At 57.9% G+C, this 18,982-nt stretch overlaps 1 protein-coding gene across 3 annotated transcripts in view; it reads left to right on the forward strand.

Annotated features, from left to right (window-relative positions):
* Positions 1 to 18,982, forward strand: part of PRKAR1B (protein kinase cAMP-dependent type I regulatory subunit beta) — a 73,576-nt gene that overhangs the window by 24,597 nt on the left and 29,997 nt on the right. For all 3 annotated transcript variants that reach the window (XM_059881187.1, NM_001075201.1, XM_059881188.1), the window contains 2 exon segments: positions 17,765 to 17,826; positions 18,494 to 18,540. In XM_059881187.1, the coding sequence (XP_059737170.1) occupies positions 17,765 to 17,826; positions 18,494 to 18,540 (109 nt within the window).

The following is an 18,982-nucleotide window of genomic DNA, read 5'->3' on the forward strand; positions in this document are numbered from 1 at the left end:
GCATCGTCCCGATATTTTAAATGCTGCATTTCGGAAACAGTTCTATCTTTTCAATGTAATATTTATCATAATCTAATGTATTTATTTTTAATCAGCTCCGTACCAATAATTTAAAAAAAAAAACCCTCAATCTTGAAGGAGGATTCTAATACTTAAAGTCTTGGAGTCACGTGTTTCTCCCAGGATAGCATGTCAGGGAGGTCGATGAAACATCTTTAAACGTAGATGTTTTTACACTAAGGCAAGCCACAGGGAAAAGAGTAGAAATGTCCATTCAAGGGGAGGAGCAGTGCAGCTCCAGCCAAGATGCCTTTTCACGGCTGTCTCCTGTTTAGAGAGCTGGCGGGTGTGCAGTCTGCGTGGAACACCAGGCTCCCCCAGAGACACGGAACCAGGAGGACACAGACGCGTCCGAGGACGCTTATGCTGGGGGCTCTTGGGGTCGTGGAGGCTGGGCAGCTCCGTGTGCCGTTGTCTACCCGTGGAGTGCAGGGAGCCGGTCCGAGGCTCGAGAGCCAGGAGGCAGGGGTCCGAGGGCGGGAAGGTGGACGGCCGCTCGGGCGGAGCGTGGGTCTCCCGTCGCCTGCGTTTCTCCTCTGCTGGGCCCACGAGGGGCAGCGCCGCCCTCCCTGGGGAGGCCCATCTCACGCTTTCTGGATTCAAACGCCCATCTTGTCCCAGATGCGCCTAGAAATCGGCTCTCACAGTGGAGTGGGCGTCCCTTCGCCCAGACAAGACGGCACACTTGAAGCTACGGGTTTTTATTTCACGGTCTGTGCTTAAAAGAATGACACAGCAGTTTCAGCCGTTAGAGTAGGCCAGAAATTCTTCCCTGTGGAGACATTTGAAGTGTTTCCCATGTTTAAGGACAGCGTGTGCGGCTGCATTGAAGGACCTTATCCTTAGGGGACCAGGTCGGGGCCGCTGGGGTGGCTGGTCAGGTAGGCCGCCGGGGAGGACGGTGGACGGCTGCTGGAGGGCACAGTGGGCACGTCGGTGTGGCCCAGCTGGGCTGATGGACTGGGGAGCGGAGCGGGGGGGGCGGAGCGGGGGTGCGGAGCGGGGGACGGCTGCAGGCTCCGGGCTGGTGTGTTCTCCAGGGCACAGGTGCTGGTGGGCAGGTGGGATCTGGCCTCATGAGCTTGACTGGCCCCGCCTGCTGGGTGTCCGGGGGGAGCTGTCAGGAGACCGGGGCGGCCCTTCACCACAAGCTCATTTTCTCCCCTCATCTGTCCGGAAGCACTGGAACTATCCCTTTCACATTCCCGTGAGCTGGGCTCGTGGTAATGAAGGGTCCCTTGAGCCAGGCCTTGGGCCCCAGTCTTGTCTGTCCAGTGTGAACCTGGGCTCCACTGGCCCATTCTGTCCTTCCCTAGATGTGTGTCTGCTCGCAGATGGCCTGGTGCCTACCCGGAGTTGAGTCCGGAGCCTGGATTGGAGCCTGGATTGGCGGCGGGAGCAGGACTTAGAGCTTCCTTGTCAGATCAGGGCTCTCTTGGACTCCAGAGCCGTCGTCTCAGTCCGGTTGAGCATCTCCGCGCCCTGGTCCATCCCCCGCCTGCCCCCCTGGTCGGCCCCGTGCGGACCCGAGGCCAATTGTGCTGGGTGACAGCGCCCAGGGCTGCTGGAGTTGGGCAGGGGCTCACGGGCCTGTGAACACGCGTGTACGCGTCTGTGTGCAAACACGTGTCCACCTTCTTGGGTAGATTCCTAACGGGGTGTCTGGGCCAGGCTGCTGCACTGGCCCCTGTAGCTGTGGAGAGCGGGGCTTTCTCTGCTTCTTTCGTTCAGGCTTCTCACTGCAGTGATTCTTCCCTTTGCAGAGCATGAGCTGTCGGGCGCAGGGGCTTCAGTAGTCGCGGCCTGTGGGCTCAGCACCGGTGCTGCTCGGGCTCTAGAGCACAGGCTTGGTTGCTCCGAAGTTTGTGGGATCTTCCTGGATCAGGGCTGGAACCCGTGTCCCCTGTGTTGGCAGGCAGAGTCTACCCCTGAGCCACCGGGGAAGCCCAACGAGTCTTTTAAAGTCCAGTTTATCTGTCTTTTCTTTCAAGAATCGAGCTTCTGTTGTTTTCAATCTAAGAACTTTGCCTAAAGCACATTAACAAAGACTTACATTTTCTTCTAAAAGTTTTGTCTTTTTAGCCCTCCCGTTGAGGCCTGTGACCCACTCTGAGTTACCGTGTGTGCCGTGAGGTCAGCGTCTGAGGCTGCGTGGTTGGTTATGTGGATGTCCGGGTGTCCAGCTCCACTCGCCAAAGAGACTGTTACTTCCTCATGGACATGTCTTGGCGCCTTGTTGATAATCAACTGGCCATCAGGGTGAGGGTTCATTTCTGGGCTCTGGGTTCTGTCCCACGATCCGTGTGCCGTGTCATCACACCAGCCCCACATTCTTGACGGGCATGGCTCCACAGTGAGTTTGGAAATCAGGTCATGTAAATCCTCTCACTTCATTCTTCCTTTGCAGAATCGTCTGGGCTATTTTAGGGCCTTTGCGTTTCCATATGAATTTTAGATAACTTTCTATTTTGAAAGTCCGCGTTGGATTTGTAGATTGGTTTGACACAGAACTGGCATCTTGTCGGCATTGAGGCTTCTCAGCGATGGACAGGAGCGTGTCTACGGATCTGCACCTTCGTGGCAGGCTCCTGCAGTTCTCGGTGGACAAGCTCTCACTTCTCTTGGCAAACGGATCCTGCAGTGTTCATCCTTTTCCATGCTCTCACGAAGAAGACCGGGTTCCCAGTGGCGTGGACTGGCTGTGGAGGCCCGGGGGCTCCGGTGGGCAGTGGAGGCAGGCGGCAGGGCGGGGCTGGCCAGGAGGGGCCAGGGGTCCTGCCCCTGCACACCCCTGCGGCAGAGGGGCACAGAGGGCTCTGGGCTTCAAGCCGGGGCTTGCCAGCCCTGAGCCCTGGGGGACAGCCTATTGGTCATAGCTCAGCGTGTGCCCCCCAAGGAGCAGGACAAGAGCTCCAGATGGTCTCTGTTATGTGAGCCGTGTTCTCCGACCTCTGCTGGTGCCTCTGGGACTAGTTAGGGGAAGAGTTCCTTCGCGGCTAAGCACACAGGGGCTCTTTATCTGGGCGTAGGAGTGAAGTTTAAATGAAAGTGGGCCGCGCCAAGGAACTCAGGGCTTTCTGGAGATAACCGCCCCAAGGCTTTTATCCTGTGTCTGCTTGGGGCCTGTATGCACTCGAGCGCTTCCCGCGATGCAGGGTCAGCGGATACACTGTCTCCAGTGACCTTCTCCTCTGGAGGGGCCAGCATGAGGCGCGGGGGATGAAGGACAAGCTGCCGATTCACGTCTAAACGAGGACTAGTATCTAGAACATGTAAAGACCTCTGTCGATTCAACAACACAGAAACCAAGGAGTCCAGTTAGAAATTGGACAGAGAGTCGAAGAGACGCTCGACCACAGAGGACCCTGGGATAGAGAACAAGCCCTGGGAGATGCCCAGCTCCTCGGGCAGCAGGGAAATGCAGAGCCAACCCCAGGGGACCGTTGGTCCACGCCCATCGGGACGGTCAGAGTGAAACCCGCCGGTGCGGACGCGGAGGAGCTGGGCCCTCGTCCGTTGCTGCTGGGAATGGCAGCCATAAGAGCCTGGAAAACATGAGTAGGTTCTTAGAAAACTAACCACGTAACTGCCGTGTGACCGGCAATTGCACTCTTGGGCATTTATCCCAGAGAGATGGAAAATTATGTTCACGTGAAAACCTGTACATTAACTTGTCATAGCAGCTTTCTTTGTAAAAGCCCGAAACTGGAAACAACCCAGGTATCCCTCAGCGGGCGAGTGGATAAATAACCTTGGGCGCCGGGCCGTGGGAGAGCGGCCGGCCAGAAGAGGGGACGAGCTGCTCACACACACGGCGGGCGGGGTGAGCCTCCAGGGAGCTTGCTGAGGAGAGAAGCCGGCCCTCGAGCTTCCATCCTGCGGGACACTGTTTAAGTGACATTCTCACGGTGGCCCCCAGGGCTTAGGGGCTGGGTGGGGCCCCGGGGGTCTTCACGGCATCACCACTGGCACCCTGGGTGGCCCCCGAGATGCCCCCTTTGGGGAGGTGCTGACCACCACATGGGCGTCCCCGTGGGCAGGGCCGGCCACCTGGGGTCACTGTGCTCCAGCGTCGGCGAGGGCGGGTGTCGGCTCAGCTTAGAACCTGTTGCAGGTGGGGTCGGGGGGCCAGCCGCAGATCCCCAGCCCCCCGGAGGAGCCTGGGCCTCGGTGAGCGTGCTGCCACCCGCGGCTGGACGTGGCGCTCAGGGCCGGCGGGACTGTGCCGCCTGCTGGGTCCGTTGCTGGCGCCTCCGGGTCTGTCTGTTGCCCCGTTTGCAGGTGATGGGATGAGGCCCAGCGGTTGGCTGGCCAGGCCCTTGGCTGGTCAGAGAGCCACGAGGTGAACCCTCTGCCTGGCCCCCAGGCCCGTCCGCCTCCCACCTTGCCTCGCTGTGCCCGGAAGACCGAGGGCCCTCCATTTCTGCTCGTCCTCTGTCCACCTGCTCCCAGGGCGCCTGCAGCCATCACGGGGTGGGGGACAGGCTGTTTCTCTGAAGCTGTTCATAGGACAGCATCCCGGGGGGTCCCAGCGCCCCAGGGAGCAGCCCACGGGGTCAGGGGGCAGGGGGCAGCGGGGTCGGGTCCTCAGTGTGGCAGCACCTCTTGGGTCCCTGTTCTCTGAGGGTATTGGGGCCCCTGGTTTGTCCACACACGTCTGGCCAAGCACCTCCGTGGACCGTGGCCTCTGTGACTGTCATCTCTGTGGACCGCAGCCTCCGTGGACCGTGGCCTCTGTGCACCACCGCCTCTGTGGGCTGTCCCCTGCGTGACTGTGGCCTCAGTGGTCTGTGGACAGTGGCCTCTGTGATCTGTGGACTGTGGCCTCTGTGACTGTCGTCTCTGTGGACTGTGGCCTCAGTGGTCTGTGGACCGTGGCCTCTGTGATCTGTGGACTGTGGCCTCTGTGACTGTTGTCTCTGTGGACTGTGGTCTCAGTGGTCTGTGGACAGTGGCCTCTGTGATCTGTGGACTGTGGCCTCTGTGACTGTCGTCTCTGTGGACTGTGGCCTCAGTGGTCTGTGGACCGTCACCTCTGTGGACTGTCCCCTCCGTGGACTGTGACTCTGTGGTGGGAGTGAGAACGTCAGGGAGGAGGAAGCCTTTGAAATGGGAGGCAGAGGCCAGAAGCTGGCCGCTCTGCATGCTCTGTGCTGATGGCCTTGGAGCCTGGCCAGGGCGTGGGTGGAAATGGTGGGGCTTTGAGTGGGGTGACTCTGGTGTGGCCGTGCTTGGGGTGGGGAGAGGAGAGCCTCGGGGCCTGGGAGGGGCTGGGGTATCCTGTCCCTGCCCCGGGGCGCCTGCCTTGGGCTCCCTCCTTGCCTGCAGCCATCCAGAGGCCACAGGGACTTGTGGACAAAGCCCACGAGGGAGGACGGGCCCCACAGTGCCCAGGCGCAGATCTGTCCACTCAGGAAAGAGCACATTCAGGTCTCAGCGCAGCTTAGGAAGAACCACGGGCCATGGAACCCAGCACACGATCTCTGGCCATGGACCGTGGGGAATACAGAGCATGGAACCCAGCACGTCTGCAGGTCTGTGGCTGTGACGGGCGGGGGCGTGGATGGCCAGACCCCGGGCCGGGTCAGCGGCACGCCTTGAGCCCTGCCCCTTGCGGACCCTCATCGCTTCTGGTTTCCTGGAGCCGCATCCACCCTGCTCACCGTCCCTCCCCAGGCCCCCGGCTTGAGTCCACGCAGGTGTTTCATCCACTGCAGGTTTTATCCGACCGGCGCCCGAACAGCCGCTCTGTGGCCGTTGTTCCTCTTCGTGAAGCTCCTGCGTCCTCTGGTGCGACCGCGTCGTTTTTGTCATTTTCCTTGCTTTCTGGTACTTCGTGAGGTGGCCGGCTTGTCTCGTGTTTCCTTCCTCTTGGTGGGAGGCTCTGTTTAGAGACCATGTTCTGGGGGGAGTCACTGCTTTGTTCTGTCCTTGTTGCTGGGCTTTTTCTGCAGACAGAACCAGGACTGCTTTTAAGATAAAATATTTCATGCGTTCATGTTGATTCTTCCAATGTCAATTCAGGGCTACAGGGTGGCTTCCTTCCTTCCTTCCTTCCTGTTAAAGTAATGTGATTAATTTTGTCTTTATCTCTTTTCCCACATGCTGACTATCTCAGCTGTCCATGATACAAGCGAAGGAATTCTTTGTTTCATTTCACCACAGGGGTGCACACACACGCACACACCTGACCTTCGAATAACAACCAGTATGGTCAGCAGAAGCATCGAAGGTTTAATTCTGGCTCACTTTGCCCTGAGGCGTCTGCAGCTTGGAAGCTGGTGCTGTCAGTTGGGCACGCTTTTCACTTCCTTTTTTCTCTTTTCCTTGGATTTGTAAGTATTATTTTTCAAATCTCAGGCTTGCTTTTAGAACCATGTGAAATATTAACATAGTTCATGGTTTCAAGGTTGTCACCACCAGCATGGCGTGTCCTGGAGCCTCACTTACCTCATGTCCCCACCGGACACTCAGCTTCCTTCCTATGGCCTGAGGGGGTCTTTGCGCTCCGATTCGCCTGTGGCTGGAGCAGCAGATGAGTGGGCCAGTCGGTCCACATGCACAGGTTCACGCCCTCGCCCCTTGCTTACACACACGCCTTTCTGTCTGACATGTGTCCTGGAGCTCACGCTGCGGCTCTTTTTAGATGGTCTGGAAAGCTCTGGGTCTTGGGCCATCCCAGCGCTGTGTTGGTAGGTGGGGAGGGGGGTACGTAAATCTCCTCACATTGTCTCCTTGGTTGCGGCTCGGCCCCTTTCATGGAGGAGAAAGCCGCCGGCCAGGCCTGGGGCGGGTGGGCATCAAGGCGGCACTGAGCGTGGCGCCAAGCCCAGGCCCGTGCCCCGGGGGGCCCACAGGGTCCAGCTTGAGATCCGCCCAGGGCCGACGCCTGTGGCTCCCAGCCTGATGGGGTGGCCGTGGCCCCCGATGGCCCCGGTCCTCATGGCGCTGCTGAGTGTGCCGAGGCGTGGCTGCTGGGCCGGGAGAGTCAGGCGAACCCAGCCCCGGCACTTTCACGGGAGAGCCAGCGTGACTCGGCCGTGCCCTGGGCCTTATTACCTTGTGGGAGAAAAGCAAGTGTGGGCGGACACGGTGAGATTCTGGCAGGGAAGGGGCCGGCGTGTCCCGGGCCTGACCTGGCGTGGACCGAGGTGGCTTCACCTTGAGCACCCGGCCCTTGGATCCCAGGGCCACTGGGGGCCTGGGGCTGTTGGCGCGGGTGGACACAGGTGTCCGTGATGGGCTTGAGCCGGGGCATGGAAACAGCCTCTCCGGGGTGCTGGGTGTGGGATGGGCGGCAGCCATAAGGCTGGGCCTCGTCTGCTGCCATGTCTCTGTGGGGCTGGCGCTGCCCACGCAGGGACAGGGTCTTGAGCGGCACCCGGAAGGAGAGGGGAGGGGACCTTTGCAAACGTGGGGCTCCAGGTGCGTCTGTGTGCTCACCTGCTCACTCGGTGGTCTGTGATGACGTCGTGCGTGGCAGGGCGCGTGCTGGCCGGGCCTGCGGCGGGTGCGGGCTGCTGCCTGACGAGGCCACTCTGGGGCTCCACCCTGTGCCAGGGGTCCCACATTCTCTGCCCCACGAGTGGCTCTCACTCTGCGGTTGTCCCTGGGATTGTCTCCGTTGGTGACAGAGCCTCCCTGCCCTTTCTGTGCTGGGCCCCGGGGCGTGTGTGGAGGGCACCCCAGCGAAGGGCAGGCCCATGCTTCTGTGGCTGTTGGGTGTGGTGCTGTCTTGGGTTCCACTGGCGCCGTGACCGTCTGGGTTCTCTGCCCTCTCTGCCCTCCAGCCTCCAGCCCTGCAGGCTGCTCACCTGTGATTGCCAGCTTCACCCTCACTGTTCCTGCCCCACTGCCCCCTGGCCAGCCTGGCTAGGGGCGTCCGAGGTGCCTGCTGCAGGCCTGCGTCTGGTCTTTTGAGGCCGCGCCTGACTGGTTCAGCAGCTGTGGAAAGGACACGCATCCCCCGCCCATGAGGCCTGGGGGGTGTCCTGGAGCTGGCGGACTGCCACGGCCTCCCCCGCGCACGTGCTCAGAGCTGGTCTGGAGGCTGCAGTTGCCTGGGCCGCCCGGGTCTCGTGATTGATGCCCAGGCCTGCTGTATTAATAAGCGAGATGCCACTTATCCTGGAAAACATTTCCTATCTTGGGAGGTGAGGAGGAAGGAGGAGGGAGCCAGGACCCCGTGTTCCACGCCTGACCTTGGACGTGGCCTGCACGGGGTGGGGTCACAGGGACGGGCTTCATGGCTGCCAGGGTTCACACGGGGTCTCACCGGGGACGGAGCTTCGTGGGTGTCAGCGTTCATGTGGGGTCTCGTTGGGGACAGGGCTTCGTGGCTGTCAGTGTTCATGCAGGGTCTCGTTGGGGACGGGGGTTTGTGGCTGTCAGGGTCTACATGGAGTCTCACTGGGGATGGGGCTCGTGGCTGTCAGGGTTCACACGGGGTCTCATTGGGGATGGGGTTCCATGGCTGTCAGCGTTCATGCAGGGTCTTGTTAGGGACGGGGCTTTGTGGCTGTCAGGGTTCACACGGGGTCTCACTGGGGACAGAGCTCCGTGGCTGTCAGCGTTCATGCAGGGTCTTGTTAGGGACGGGGCTTTGTGGCTGTCAGGGTCCACGTGGAGTCTCACTGGGGATGGCGCTCGTGGCTGTCAGGGTTCACACGGGGTCTCACTGGGGACGGGGCTCTGTGGCTGTCAGCATTCTTGCAGGGTCTCGTTGGGAACGGGGCTCCGTGGCTGTCAGGGTCCACACGGGGTCTCACTGGGGACAGGGCTCCGTGGCTGTCAGCGTTCTTGCAGGGTCTCGTTGGGAACGGGGCTCCATGGCTGTCAGGGTTCACACGGGGTCTCACTGGGGACGGGGCTCCGTGGCTGTCAGCGTTCTTGCAGGGTCTCGTTGGGGATGGGGCTCGTGGCTGTCAGGGTTCACACGGGGTCTCACTGGGGACGGGGCTCCGTGGCTGTCAGTGTTCTTGCAGGGTCTCGTAGGGAAGGGGGCTCCGTGGCTGTCAGCGTTCATGTGGGGCCTCAGTGCACTGTGCTGACGGCATCCTGGAGCCCACGCTGACCTGGGGTTCCCAGGGCGCGGCGTCCGTGCAGGCCGGCTGGGCCCTCAGGAGTCATCCCGGGGGGGTGGGACCCCAGGGAGGTGATAGGAGGAGCCGGGGGTCCCTAGAGGTGGGTGCAGGGATGCTGGGGAGAAGCAGCAGAGGCTGCAGAGCTTGGGGCACCTCTGGGGTGCTCGGTGAGGACACCCCACTGTGTAGCTGAGGATTCTCAGCCTGCAGGGTGGCCATGCCTGGCTCTCTCCAGATGGTGGGGAGGCTGCGTGACCTTGGCCTGGGCCTCAGATGGGCCCCAGCGCCCTCCCGTGTGCGCCTCTCGCTGGTCTGGGGGCCGCTGCTTGCCTTGGGCCCTGCTGGATGACCGTTGGCTGCAGCTCTTCTGGAAAGAAATCCTCGAGGAAGTGTCTAGACCCCAAGCGTCGTGACGCCCAACGTGGCAGAGTGGGGCTTTGTAGAGGCGGAGCTGCATGCAGGGTTCCCCTGGGCCCAGGGGAACTGGGTTCTGAGCCACGTGTGGGGCTCCTCTGGGCCCTGGGTTCTGAACCACGTGTGGGGCTCCCCGGGCCCTGGGTTCTGAGCCGTGTGCGGGGCTCCTCTGGGCCCTGGGTTCTGAGCCGTGTGTAGGGCTCCCCGGGCCCTGGGTTCTGAGCCGTGCAGAGGCGGTGGTGGTGTTTGCAGCCCTGCTCAGCTGCAGTGTGGGCTCAGGCCTGACGGGGCCTCCGCGCACCTTCCCTCCATCAGAACCATGGCTGCCACGGGGGTTCTGGCTGCTGGCTCCGGGACCACGGGGGCCACAGCCCTAGGATGGCCGTCGGTCAGGAGGCAGGGGCCTTTCTGCGCGGTCTTTGCTGGGGGTGAGAGGGGAGGTGGCTTTCTCCCTCTGGCTCTGACCAGAGCTGTTGCCCGGGCCGGGGAGGGGGACCGCACGATGCTTGTTTAGTTTTTCAATTTTGTTCGTCAGTTTGGTAGTTCCTCATACAGATCTGGTATACATTTCGTTAGGGTTTCACCTCAGTGTTTTATTTTTGTGGCGTGCTAACGTAAATGGTGTGGTAATTTTTTTTCCATTTTAAATACTGGAAAGTGATTGCCTTTTGCACAGTAGCTTTGCATCCCACAGCCTTGTTGTAATGACATTAATTCCAAAGGTTTTGTTTTGTTGTTGGTTCTTCAAGATGTTTTTACATAGTCATATTTTCTGCAAACAGTTTTATTTCGTCCTTTCCAGTCTGTAGCTTTTTTTCTTCGCTGCACAACACTGCTTGCAGAATTTTAGTTCCCTGACCAGGGATTGAACCCAGGCCCCTGGCAGTGGAAGCCAGAGTCCTAACCACTGGCCTACCAGGGAATTCCCTCCAGTCTCTATAGCTTTTATTTCCTTTTCTTATCCATTATCTTATTGCATTAGCTAGGGATTTTCCAATGTGACGTTAATGAAGAGTAGTGAGGGAAATATATTTGGCCTGAGTCCCCACCTAGAGGGAAAGCATCCCGGTTTTCAGCACCAGGTGTGGTGTGAACTGTAGGGTCTCTGGAGCTCTTTGTTAAGTTGAGGGACATCTCCATATTCTTATTTTTCTGAGAGTATTTTTTTTTGAATCATGAATGGATATTCAGTTTTGTCAAATGCTCCTTATGCATTTCTTGATATGATTTTTCTTCTTTACCCCTGGTATGTGATGCATTACCTTTGATTTTTGAATACTGAGCCCACCTTGCATGCCTGGAATAAAGCCCACTTCTCTGTGGTGTATAAATGTTTTAATACAGGGTCGCGTTTGATTTCCTGTGTTTTGCTGAGCATTTTTACATCCATGTTCATGAGACAATGGTCTGTAAGTTTCCTTTCTTGAAGCATCTGTGGTTTTGGTATGAGGGTAATTCTGGCCTCACAGAATGAGTTAGAAAGTGTTGCCTCTGCTTCTGTGTCTGGAAGAGACTGCAGAGAATCGGTGTAATTTCTAACTTAAAGGTTTGGTGGAATTCACTAGTGAGTCCGCCTGGGCCTGCTGCTTCCTGTCTGGGTAGTTGCGTGTTTATTGATTCGGTTTCTTCCTTTGGGTGTGTCTTGGCAGGTTGTATCTTTGAGAGAACTGGTCTCTTTCCTCTAAGCTGTCAGGTCTGTGGACGCGCAGTTGTTTGTAGTCCCCCTTTATGAGCCTTGTCAGTCCACGGGGTCTGTAGTGACGCCTGCTCTCTGGTTTGTGACGTTGGCTATCCGTGTATTCTCTCTGTCTCAATTTGTCCTGCCCACCTTTTTGGTTACCATGGCGAGGGGTTTACAGGTCTTTATTGATCTTTCCAGAGAACCGGCTTTGATTTCGTTGATTTCCTCTGTTAATTTCCTATTTTAAGCTTTGCTCTAATTCTCTCTTTTGCCTGCTTTGGGGTTGGCTCACTCTTCCTTTTCTACTAAGTGTCCTTAGGTCTTTCCCCCTTTCAGACCTGCACTTTCAGCGCTGCGCGTTCCCCTCCAAGTGCGGCTCTTGCTGCCTCCCACAGATTTTGTTAAGTTGCCTTTTCATTTTCATTTAAATACGTTTTCAGTTTCTCCGGAACCTTCTTTTAACCGTGTGTTATTTAGAAGCGTGCTGCTTCGTCTCTGGGACTTAGGGACCTGGTCACCTTTCTGTTGTTGGTTTCCAGCTTAGCCCGCTGCGGTCTGAGGGGGGCTGGGTGTGGTTCGCTGCGTTAATTTGCACAGGTGTGCCAGGTGCAGTGGGACTCGCCTGGTCGTCCGGGGCTCGGTGAATGTGCTCCCCATGCAGTCACGCCTTCGTGTGCATCTCAGAAGTGCCCAGCATCGTGGCTGAGGAGGCAGCCACAGACACGGTGGCTCCGGTCCCCGGAGGCGGAGGCTCCCGGGGTTTTATAAACACCGTGCTCTCGGCCCTCCGGCAGGGAGCAGGAGCCCTGTATCCACGCCGTGAACAGCTACGCCTGAGTTATTGCTGCTTAGAGAGAATTATTTGGAAACTTGCAGTCAGTTTAGCCCAAACAGTGGAAAAGCCTAAACACAAGCCAGGCACCCTGTCAGGGCGCTGGCTCCAGTGGACAAGAGCCCCCATCCCCGGGGCTGCGACAGGCGGCAGAAAGCAGGGCGTCCCGCGGTGTCGGTCCCCGGGGCTCTGCCTGTGGGCCTGGCTCCTGGAGCGTGAGTGACGCTGACGTGAGCCCAGGGAAGCCGCGGCCTCCAGGTCAGGTGTGCCCCTCCCCTTTCTGGCATCATTTCGACGTCGGAAAAAACAGTCTATCCCTCGAACGTGCTTTCTGCACCCGGGGCCTTTTCCAATTCGCGTTGCGCTGGCGCTCGTCCCGCACGCATGCGCCCTGTGCGCGCCCGTGGCGGGAGCGTCCGTGCCCGGTTCTGCGCTGCTCTTGTGACCTCAGCAGCGGGGGGCAGAAACACACATCCTGGCTCTGACAGCCCCACCCCCGTGCTTCGGAAAGTTGGACATTTTTCAGAATAAAGTGTTTAAAGAAATAAAGACACAGAAACGTCGGAACTGCTAATGCAGGTTTTCCCCTTAGGACTGGAGGTGGTCCCGTGGTCACTGTCACAGCGCTTGCTCAAAGTCACAAGAATTCCCTCTCCCCACATTTACAGAATGCTGGAGGAAGGGCAGATTGTTGGGGTTCAGGGGACTCCCCTCCCCATGAATACAGAATGCTGGAGGAAGGGCAGATTTTGGGGGTTCGGGATTCCCCTCCCCACGTTTACAGAATGCTGGAGGAAGGGCAGATTGTTGCGGTTCAGGGGATTCCCCTCCCCATGTATACAGAATGCTGGAGGAAGGGCAGATTGTTGGGGTCCATGGCGGGGTGCAGGGGGGTTCTCACCACCCCACCTGCCGAGTCCGCCTTGGAAGGGGCAGGCGCGGCTCCGTTGGCTGTGGGCGTCTCCCTCCGGTCTGGGTGGCCTCTGGCCTTGCTCGGAGAACTGGTCCAACCTGTTTGCTTCCACAGGTTTCTTTGCAGGGGTTGGGGGTGGGGGTGTTTACCTGTCAGGCCACCTGCAGCAGCAGTTCGGCAGTATATCAGAAATGTCAGCCAATAAAAGGGAATAAGAAGGCCATAACCGGATCACGAGACTGGCTGAGCTCCAGGGGCGGAGCGCACCGCTGGCGTCCCTCCTGGGACTGGGCGAAGGAGCCCCCGTGTGTGCAGGGTTTGGAGCCAGCAGGAATCGCCATGGTGGCTCCTGGTGGGACAGACAGGGCTGTTGCCATCTTGGGTGCTCTCCTGCGGTGCCCAGGGCTGTGCCCGATGCCCTGCGGGCCAGCTCCTTGGACGCTCAGCCCCCGGGTCCCTTCAGGCCCCTTGGTTGCCATCGAGGGAGCACTCGTCACAGGGACGACCCCCGCCTGGTGAAGGCCACACGTACAGCTGTCATTGGCTCTGCACAGGGGGCCCCTAGGGCAGGGGCTGCAAACAGAGGCTGGGCTCCGGGGCCGGAGACGGGGTCGTGCAGACACAGCCTGTTCTCCCACCAGGTGGGGAGGGGGCCTGGTTCTTGCTTCATGAGAACAAAGGCCCCATGTTGCTAGACATTCCTTTTTTTTCCATCCAAAAAAAAAACAAAAATTATGATATTTATAGATCTCTCAATTTTTAGATATTGGGAGCTAACTTTGAAAATGGGGCACCATTGGCCCATGAACAATCAATAGAGCACTCAAATTTCAGTGGTGACCTCCCTTCACAAAGAGGCCCAGGTCTCAGAGGTTTTATGGATGAATTCTGTGAAAACTTCAGCAAACCGTCCATCCTTTTACAAGTGGCTCCAGAAAATAGAGAATGAGAAAGCTGCCCAGCTCATTGTGTGAATTTCAAATGAGTTTGGAGGGGCACGCCCATCAGGCCGTAAACCCCGGATGGAGTGATCAGTGGATGTTGTTGGGAATGTCGGCTGACCCTCGGGGAAAACAAGCTGGACCCCCTTCCTATGGACAGAAGGTCTGAATGTGTTCATGGAAATATCTGGCAGAGGATGCTCTGGACCCAACCGTGTGCCCTGGATTCACCTGCTGAAGTAATGCCTTCCTGGAGGCATTTGGGGGGCGGTGGGGTTTAGGTGAGGTGGGACTCCAACGATGGGATAAGAAGACACGAGGGCTCCCCTGTGGTCCAGAGGCTGAGACTCCGCCCTCTCAGTGCAGGGGCTTGGGTGCAGTCCCTTGTCAGGAAACTAGATACCACATCTCCCAACTAAAGATCCAAGTAAGACCCGGCACAGCAGGTAAATAAGTATATACGTTCTTTAAAGAAGACACCAGAGAGCCTCTCTCCCTGCCCACGTGAGGGTACAGTGAGAAGCAGCCAGATGTGCTCCTGAAAAACACAGAAGAAACAGGATGGGCTCCATGGCATGATGCCGCCTGGGGGTTTGAGGCACACACACACCTCCGGGTTCCGTGTTGTAAGAGAAAACGTGCAAAGGAAAGGTGGTGGTGGTGGTCTAGTCACTCAGTCGTGTCTGACTCTCACCACCCCATGGACTGTAGCCTGCCAGCCTCCTCTGTCCATCGCATTCTCCAGGCAAGAATACTGGGGTGGGCTGCCATTCCCTTCTCCAGGAGATCTTCCCGACCCAGGGATCGAACCCACGTCTCCTGCATTGCAGGCAGTTTCTTTACCAACTGAGCCATCAGGGAAGCCCACAACCCAAAGGAAACCTCTCAAATCTCAGTACAAGCCCCAGAGCTCAGGGAAGAAGGGAGAAGGGGGAGGACTCTTCAACAAGAGCGATCCCCACTGCTGTGAACTCAGGGCCGCTAATCTGCATCTGGGCTTTAAGACGCCTGTGGCTCCCAGCGGTGCTCGCATGCCCGTCGGAGGCAGCGGGGGCCACGGCACCGCCCAGGCTGGTCCGGGCCACCACAGAACCCCTCTGCTGGGCCCTGGGGTTTGGGGCCACGCCAAGCCCCCAGCTCCACGTGGTCGAATCTGGGAGGCCAGCCGTCCTGAGAGCAGGTTTGAAGTCAGATCACAGAGGCTGGAAGGACTTGGCTGATATTTCACCCCAGGAGTGGGGGCTCTCCGACCATCAGAGAGAACGTTTCTCGTCTGCAGAGGTGGCCCTCCAGAAAGGCCTGGTTTCCATGGCAGAGTGCTTTCACCCCAGGGCTGCAGGGCCAGGGTCTGGCTTCTGCCAGGATGGGGACAGCAGGTGGCTGAGAACCCTTCATGGCCTGGGAGGTGTCAGCGCGGTGCGGCCCTCCCGGGGGTGGATGTTCTGGGAGCTGGGACTAGGCACGCCCAGTGCCCACCCCCCAGGCTGGGGGCATCTCAGGGCCGAGGCCCACCCCGACCCCAGACAGCCTCTTCCCGCCTCGTCTCAGGACTGTTTTCCCAGGCACCTTGCTCGGTGGCCTTGGCCACTGGCTTGACCATAGTGGCTTCGGACGTCTGGTTTCCAAGGTCAAAACAAGTAACTTACCAGCAGGATGTGCTCTAAACATTTAGTTGCAAGTCAAGAATTAGCCTTATTTTAAAATGGCACTTGGGCAGTGGGGTTTAGATTTAAAATAAGCAAAAGCCAAACAGTCTGTGCTGTTGGAATTAGCTGTGACGAACATTTAATCTACTTTCGGGCTGAGAGTAACAAGCCCAAGATGGAACGGCTCTGTTTGCATGATTCTTTTTTTTTTCCCAGAAATGTATCGAGTTGGGATTCTTCAGTGCTGTTTATTTAATTGAGTTCTAGTTGATTTACAATATGTGTTCCAGGTGTACAGCATGGTGATTCGTAATTTTTAAAGGTGATCTTCCATTTATAGTTACTGCAAAATACTGGCTGCTTCCCCTGTGCCGTGCATCCTTGTGGCTTATTTAGTTTCTACAGAGTCTTTGTGCCTCTTTCTTCTCTGCCCGCACTGCCCCCTCTTCCCACTGGCAGCCACTAGCCCTCTGTACCTTTGAGTGCTGCTTTCTCGATGTATTCACTAGTGTGTTCTTTTTTCTAGGTTCCATATATAAGTAAGATTATATGGTATTTTTTTTATCTGACTTAGCCTAAAGCTCTCCAAATCCATCCATGTTGCTGCAAATGGCAGGCTTTCATTCTTTTTTATGGCTGTGTAATATTCCAGGGTAGAAAAGACCCTGATGCTGGGAAAGATTGAAGGCAGGAGGAGAAGGGGACAACAGAGGATGAGAGGGTTGGATGGCATCAATGATTCAATGGACATGAGTTTGAGCAGGCTCTGGGAGATGGTGAAGGACAGGGAGGCCTGGCATGCTGCAGTGCATGGGGTCGCCAAGAGTCGGACACGACTGAGCAACTGAACGACAAAAACAACAATACTCCATCGCATAGATGCACCACGTCTTGCTCATCCGTCCCTCTGCTGATGGGCACCGAGGTTGCCTCCTCGTCCTGGCTGTTGTAAACACTGCTTCTGTGAATCGTCCCTCTGCTGATGGGCACCGAGGTTGCCTCCACGTCCTGGCTGTTGTAAACACTGCTTCTGTGAATCGTCCCTCTGCTGATGGGCACCGAGGTTGCCTCCACGTCCTGGCTGTTGTAAACACTGCTTCTGTGAATGTTGGGCTGCACGTGTCTTTTTGAATCAGAAATTTCTCCAGTCCCGCTCTCAGGAGTAAGATTGCAGGATCATATGGCAGCTCTATTTTTATTCTTTTTCGGGAACCTCCATACTGTTCTCATAGTGGTGGCACCAATTTGCATCCCCACCGACAGTGTCGGGGAGGCGGGGCTCGGGGGCTGAGGTGTGTCTGGAGGCAGGAGTGAGACTCAGCCAAGCAGAGGACGGCGTCCGTGCGGGTCGGTCTGGGGTCTCCCGCACCCCACCCTCCCTCACCTGCTCCCCCCGCCCCCTCCTGCAGGGAGACAAAGAAGCGTTTAAATAGACGAAAGCAACGGCTTTCAGACGTGTTTATATTTCCTGGGCCCGGGGAGCGGGCGGGCGCAGGCCGGTTGGGTTTCTGGCCCTGTGTTTGTTTCCTGGGGGCTCCTCCACTGACCCGTTTCCAAGACCCCTGAGAACCCCCTGCCCAAGGGGCCCAGCGTCTCACTTCTCTTCTGGGGAGACATGTGCCCGGGGGTTGGTGGCCTCCCTAGGGATGGTGGTTGGTGGTTGGATTCCAGTGTCTGGACCCTGGCGTTTGCACCTGGTTGCTGTCCAGAGCAGGTAAAGGCTCCTCGGCGGACGTGGGTGCTCCCCCACGTCCCCAGCTCCCTGCACCCCCATCCCGCTTGAGGGTCCATCTCACAGCAGACTCGGGAGACAAAACAGCCAGGCTGCCTGGTGGGCACACCCCGCGCCAGCCTCGAGCCTCTGTGCCCGTTAAGCGAGCAGTTAAGAGTCTGGTTTCTTCCTGTTTCTGTGTCCAGCATCTCAACTCCCTTCGATGGAAAGGGTTTCCCTGGAAAAAGGTAGAAATGGAGTCAGGACTGGTTGCCGTGTCCTCGTGGGAATGGTCCCCTTATGCTTTGTCTTCTGTGAGTGGAGTCTGTCCCGAATGATCCCGTCTTCATAAATCCTCAGGCTGTGCAGGGCAGGGGTCCCTGGGGTCTTCACCTGCTCCGAGCCAGGGAGCAGGAGCCGTGTGGAGGGCAGGGCGGCCCCCAGCGCCCCCCCGGCCCCCACACTTCATGCTTTCTTTTGCAGCGACATATTCGACGCCATGTTCCCCGTCACACACATCGCCGGGGAGACCGTCATACAGCAAGGTACGCCGCCAGGAGCCCCTGCGAAGGGCTGGTTATTTACTTACGGATGTATTTATCACGACACTCTTATTGTCTGTCCTTGAGACAGGTCACTATGAGCCTGCGTAACAGTCCACTTCACAAGTTAGCATGTGTGAATGTGGTCTGACAGCCTCGGCACTCAGTCATGTCTGATTCTTTACGACCCCACGGGCTGCAGCCTGCCAGGCTCCTCCGTCCATGGCATTATCCAGGCAAATACTGGAGTGGGCTGGCATCTCCTCCTCCAGGGGATCTTCCTGACCCAGGGATCGAGCTTGTGTCTCTCCTGCATTGGCAGGCGGATTCTTTTTACAGCTGAGCCACGGGATAACCTTCTCATCGTTAAAAAAATTGAGGAGCTGTACTGAGTCCTGGCGGCTCGACGGCCGTGGACTTCAGATGGCAGTGGTGTCAGGAGAGGACGCTCTGCCAGCCTGACTGTGGTAACCGTTTCCCGACGAGTGTGAAGTAGGTCACTGTGTTCACCACCTTCGTACGCACAGCTTCCACTTAAGTATTTTTAAAGATGGGTGAGACTCGGCCTTGCTTGGCAGAGATCTAGGAAGCAGCGTCGTAAGATGGTTCGTTACCAGAAAGACGAAAGCCCGCCTCCTCACATCACGCGTCTGTTTTTCTTCCCTCGCAGGGGACGAAGGGGACAACTTCTACGTGATCGACCAGGGAGAGGTGGACGTGAGTATCCCCGACGTTCTCTGGACGGCAGCGCCTGTCTGTGCCCACACTCAGGCCTAGAAGGCCGGTCTGGGCGGTGTGTTTCCGGTTTTTCAGCCCAGAAGCCACAGAGTTCACGTTAAAGGTACTGCAGGCACATCCAAGCGAGAGTGGGGTAAGGGCAGCCGGTGTCAGTCCGGCCACGGCCCCTGCCGTCAGTTCCTGCTGAGCCGACCGCGGCCCTGGGGGCCTGACCCGACAGGCTGGCGCACCTCACGCGCTTCGGACGCCCAGGGGCCCCGTGGCTCTGGCGTTGTGGTGGAACCAGGCTGTGTCCGTCCCGGGATGCTGTGCCCTCCGATTCTGTTCGCGTCCTCTCTTTACTGCCCAGTCTCCAGCGGGGGGGCCCAGGCCCTGTTTGGAGAAGCACCTCCTCCATCACCTGACTGCAGGCTGAGCCCCG

The sequence above is a fragment of the Bos taurus genome, chromosome 25 (genome assembly GCF_002263795.3).
Source record: "Bos taurus isolate L1 Dominette 01449 registration number 42190680 breed Hereford chromosome 25, ARS-UCD2.0, whole genome shotgun sequence".
NCBI classification, from domain to species: domain Eukaryota; kingdom Metazoa; phylum Chordata; class Mammalia; order Artiodactyla; family Bovidae; genus Bos; species Bos taurus.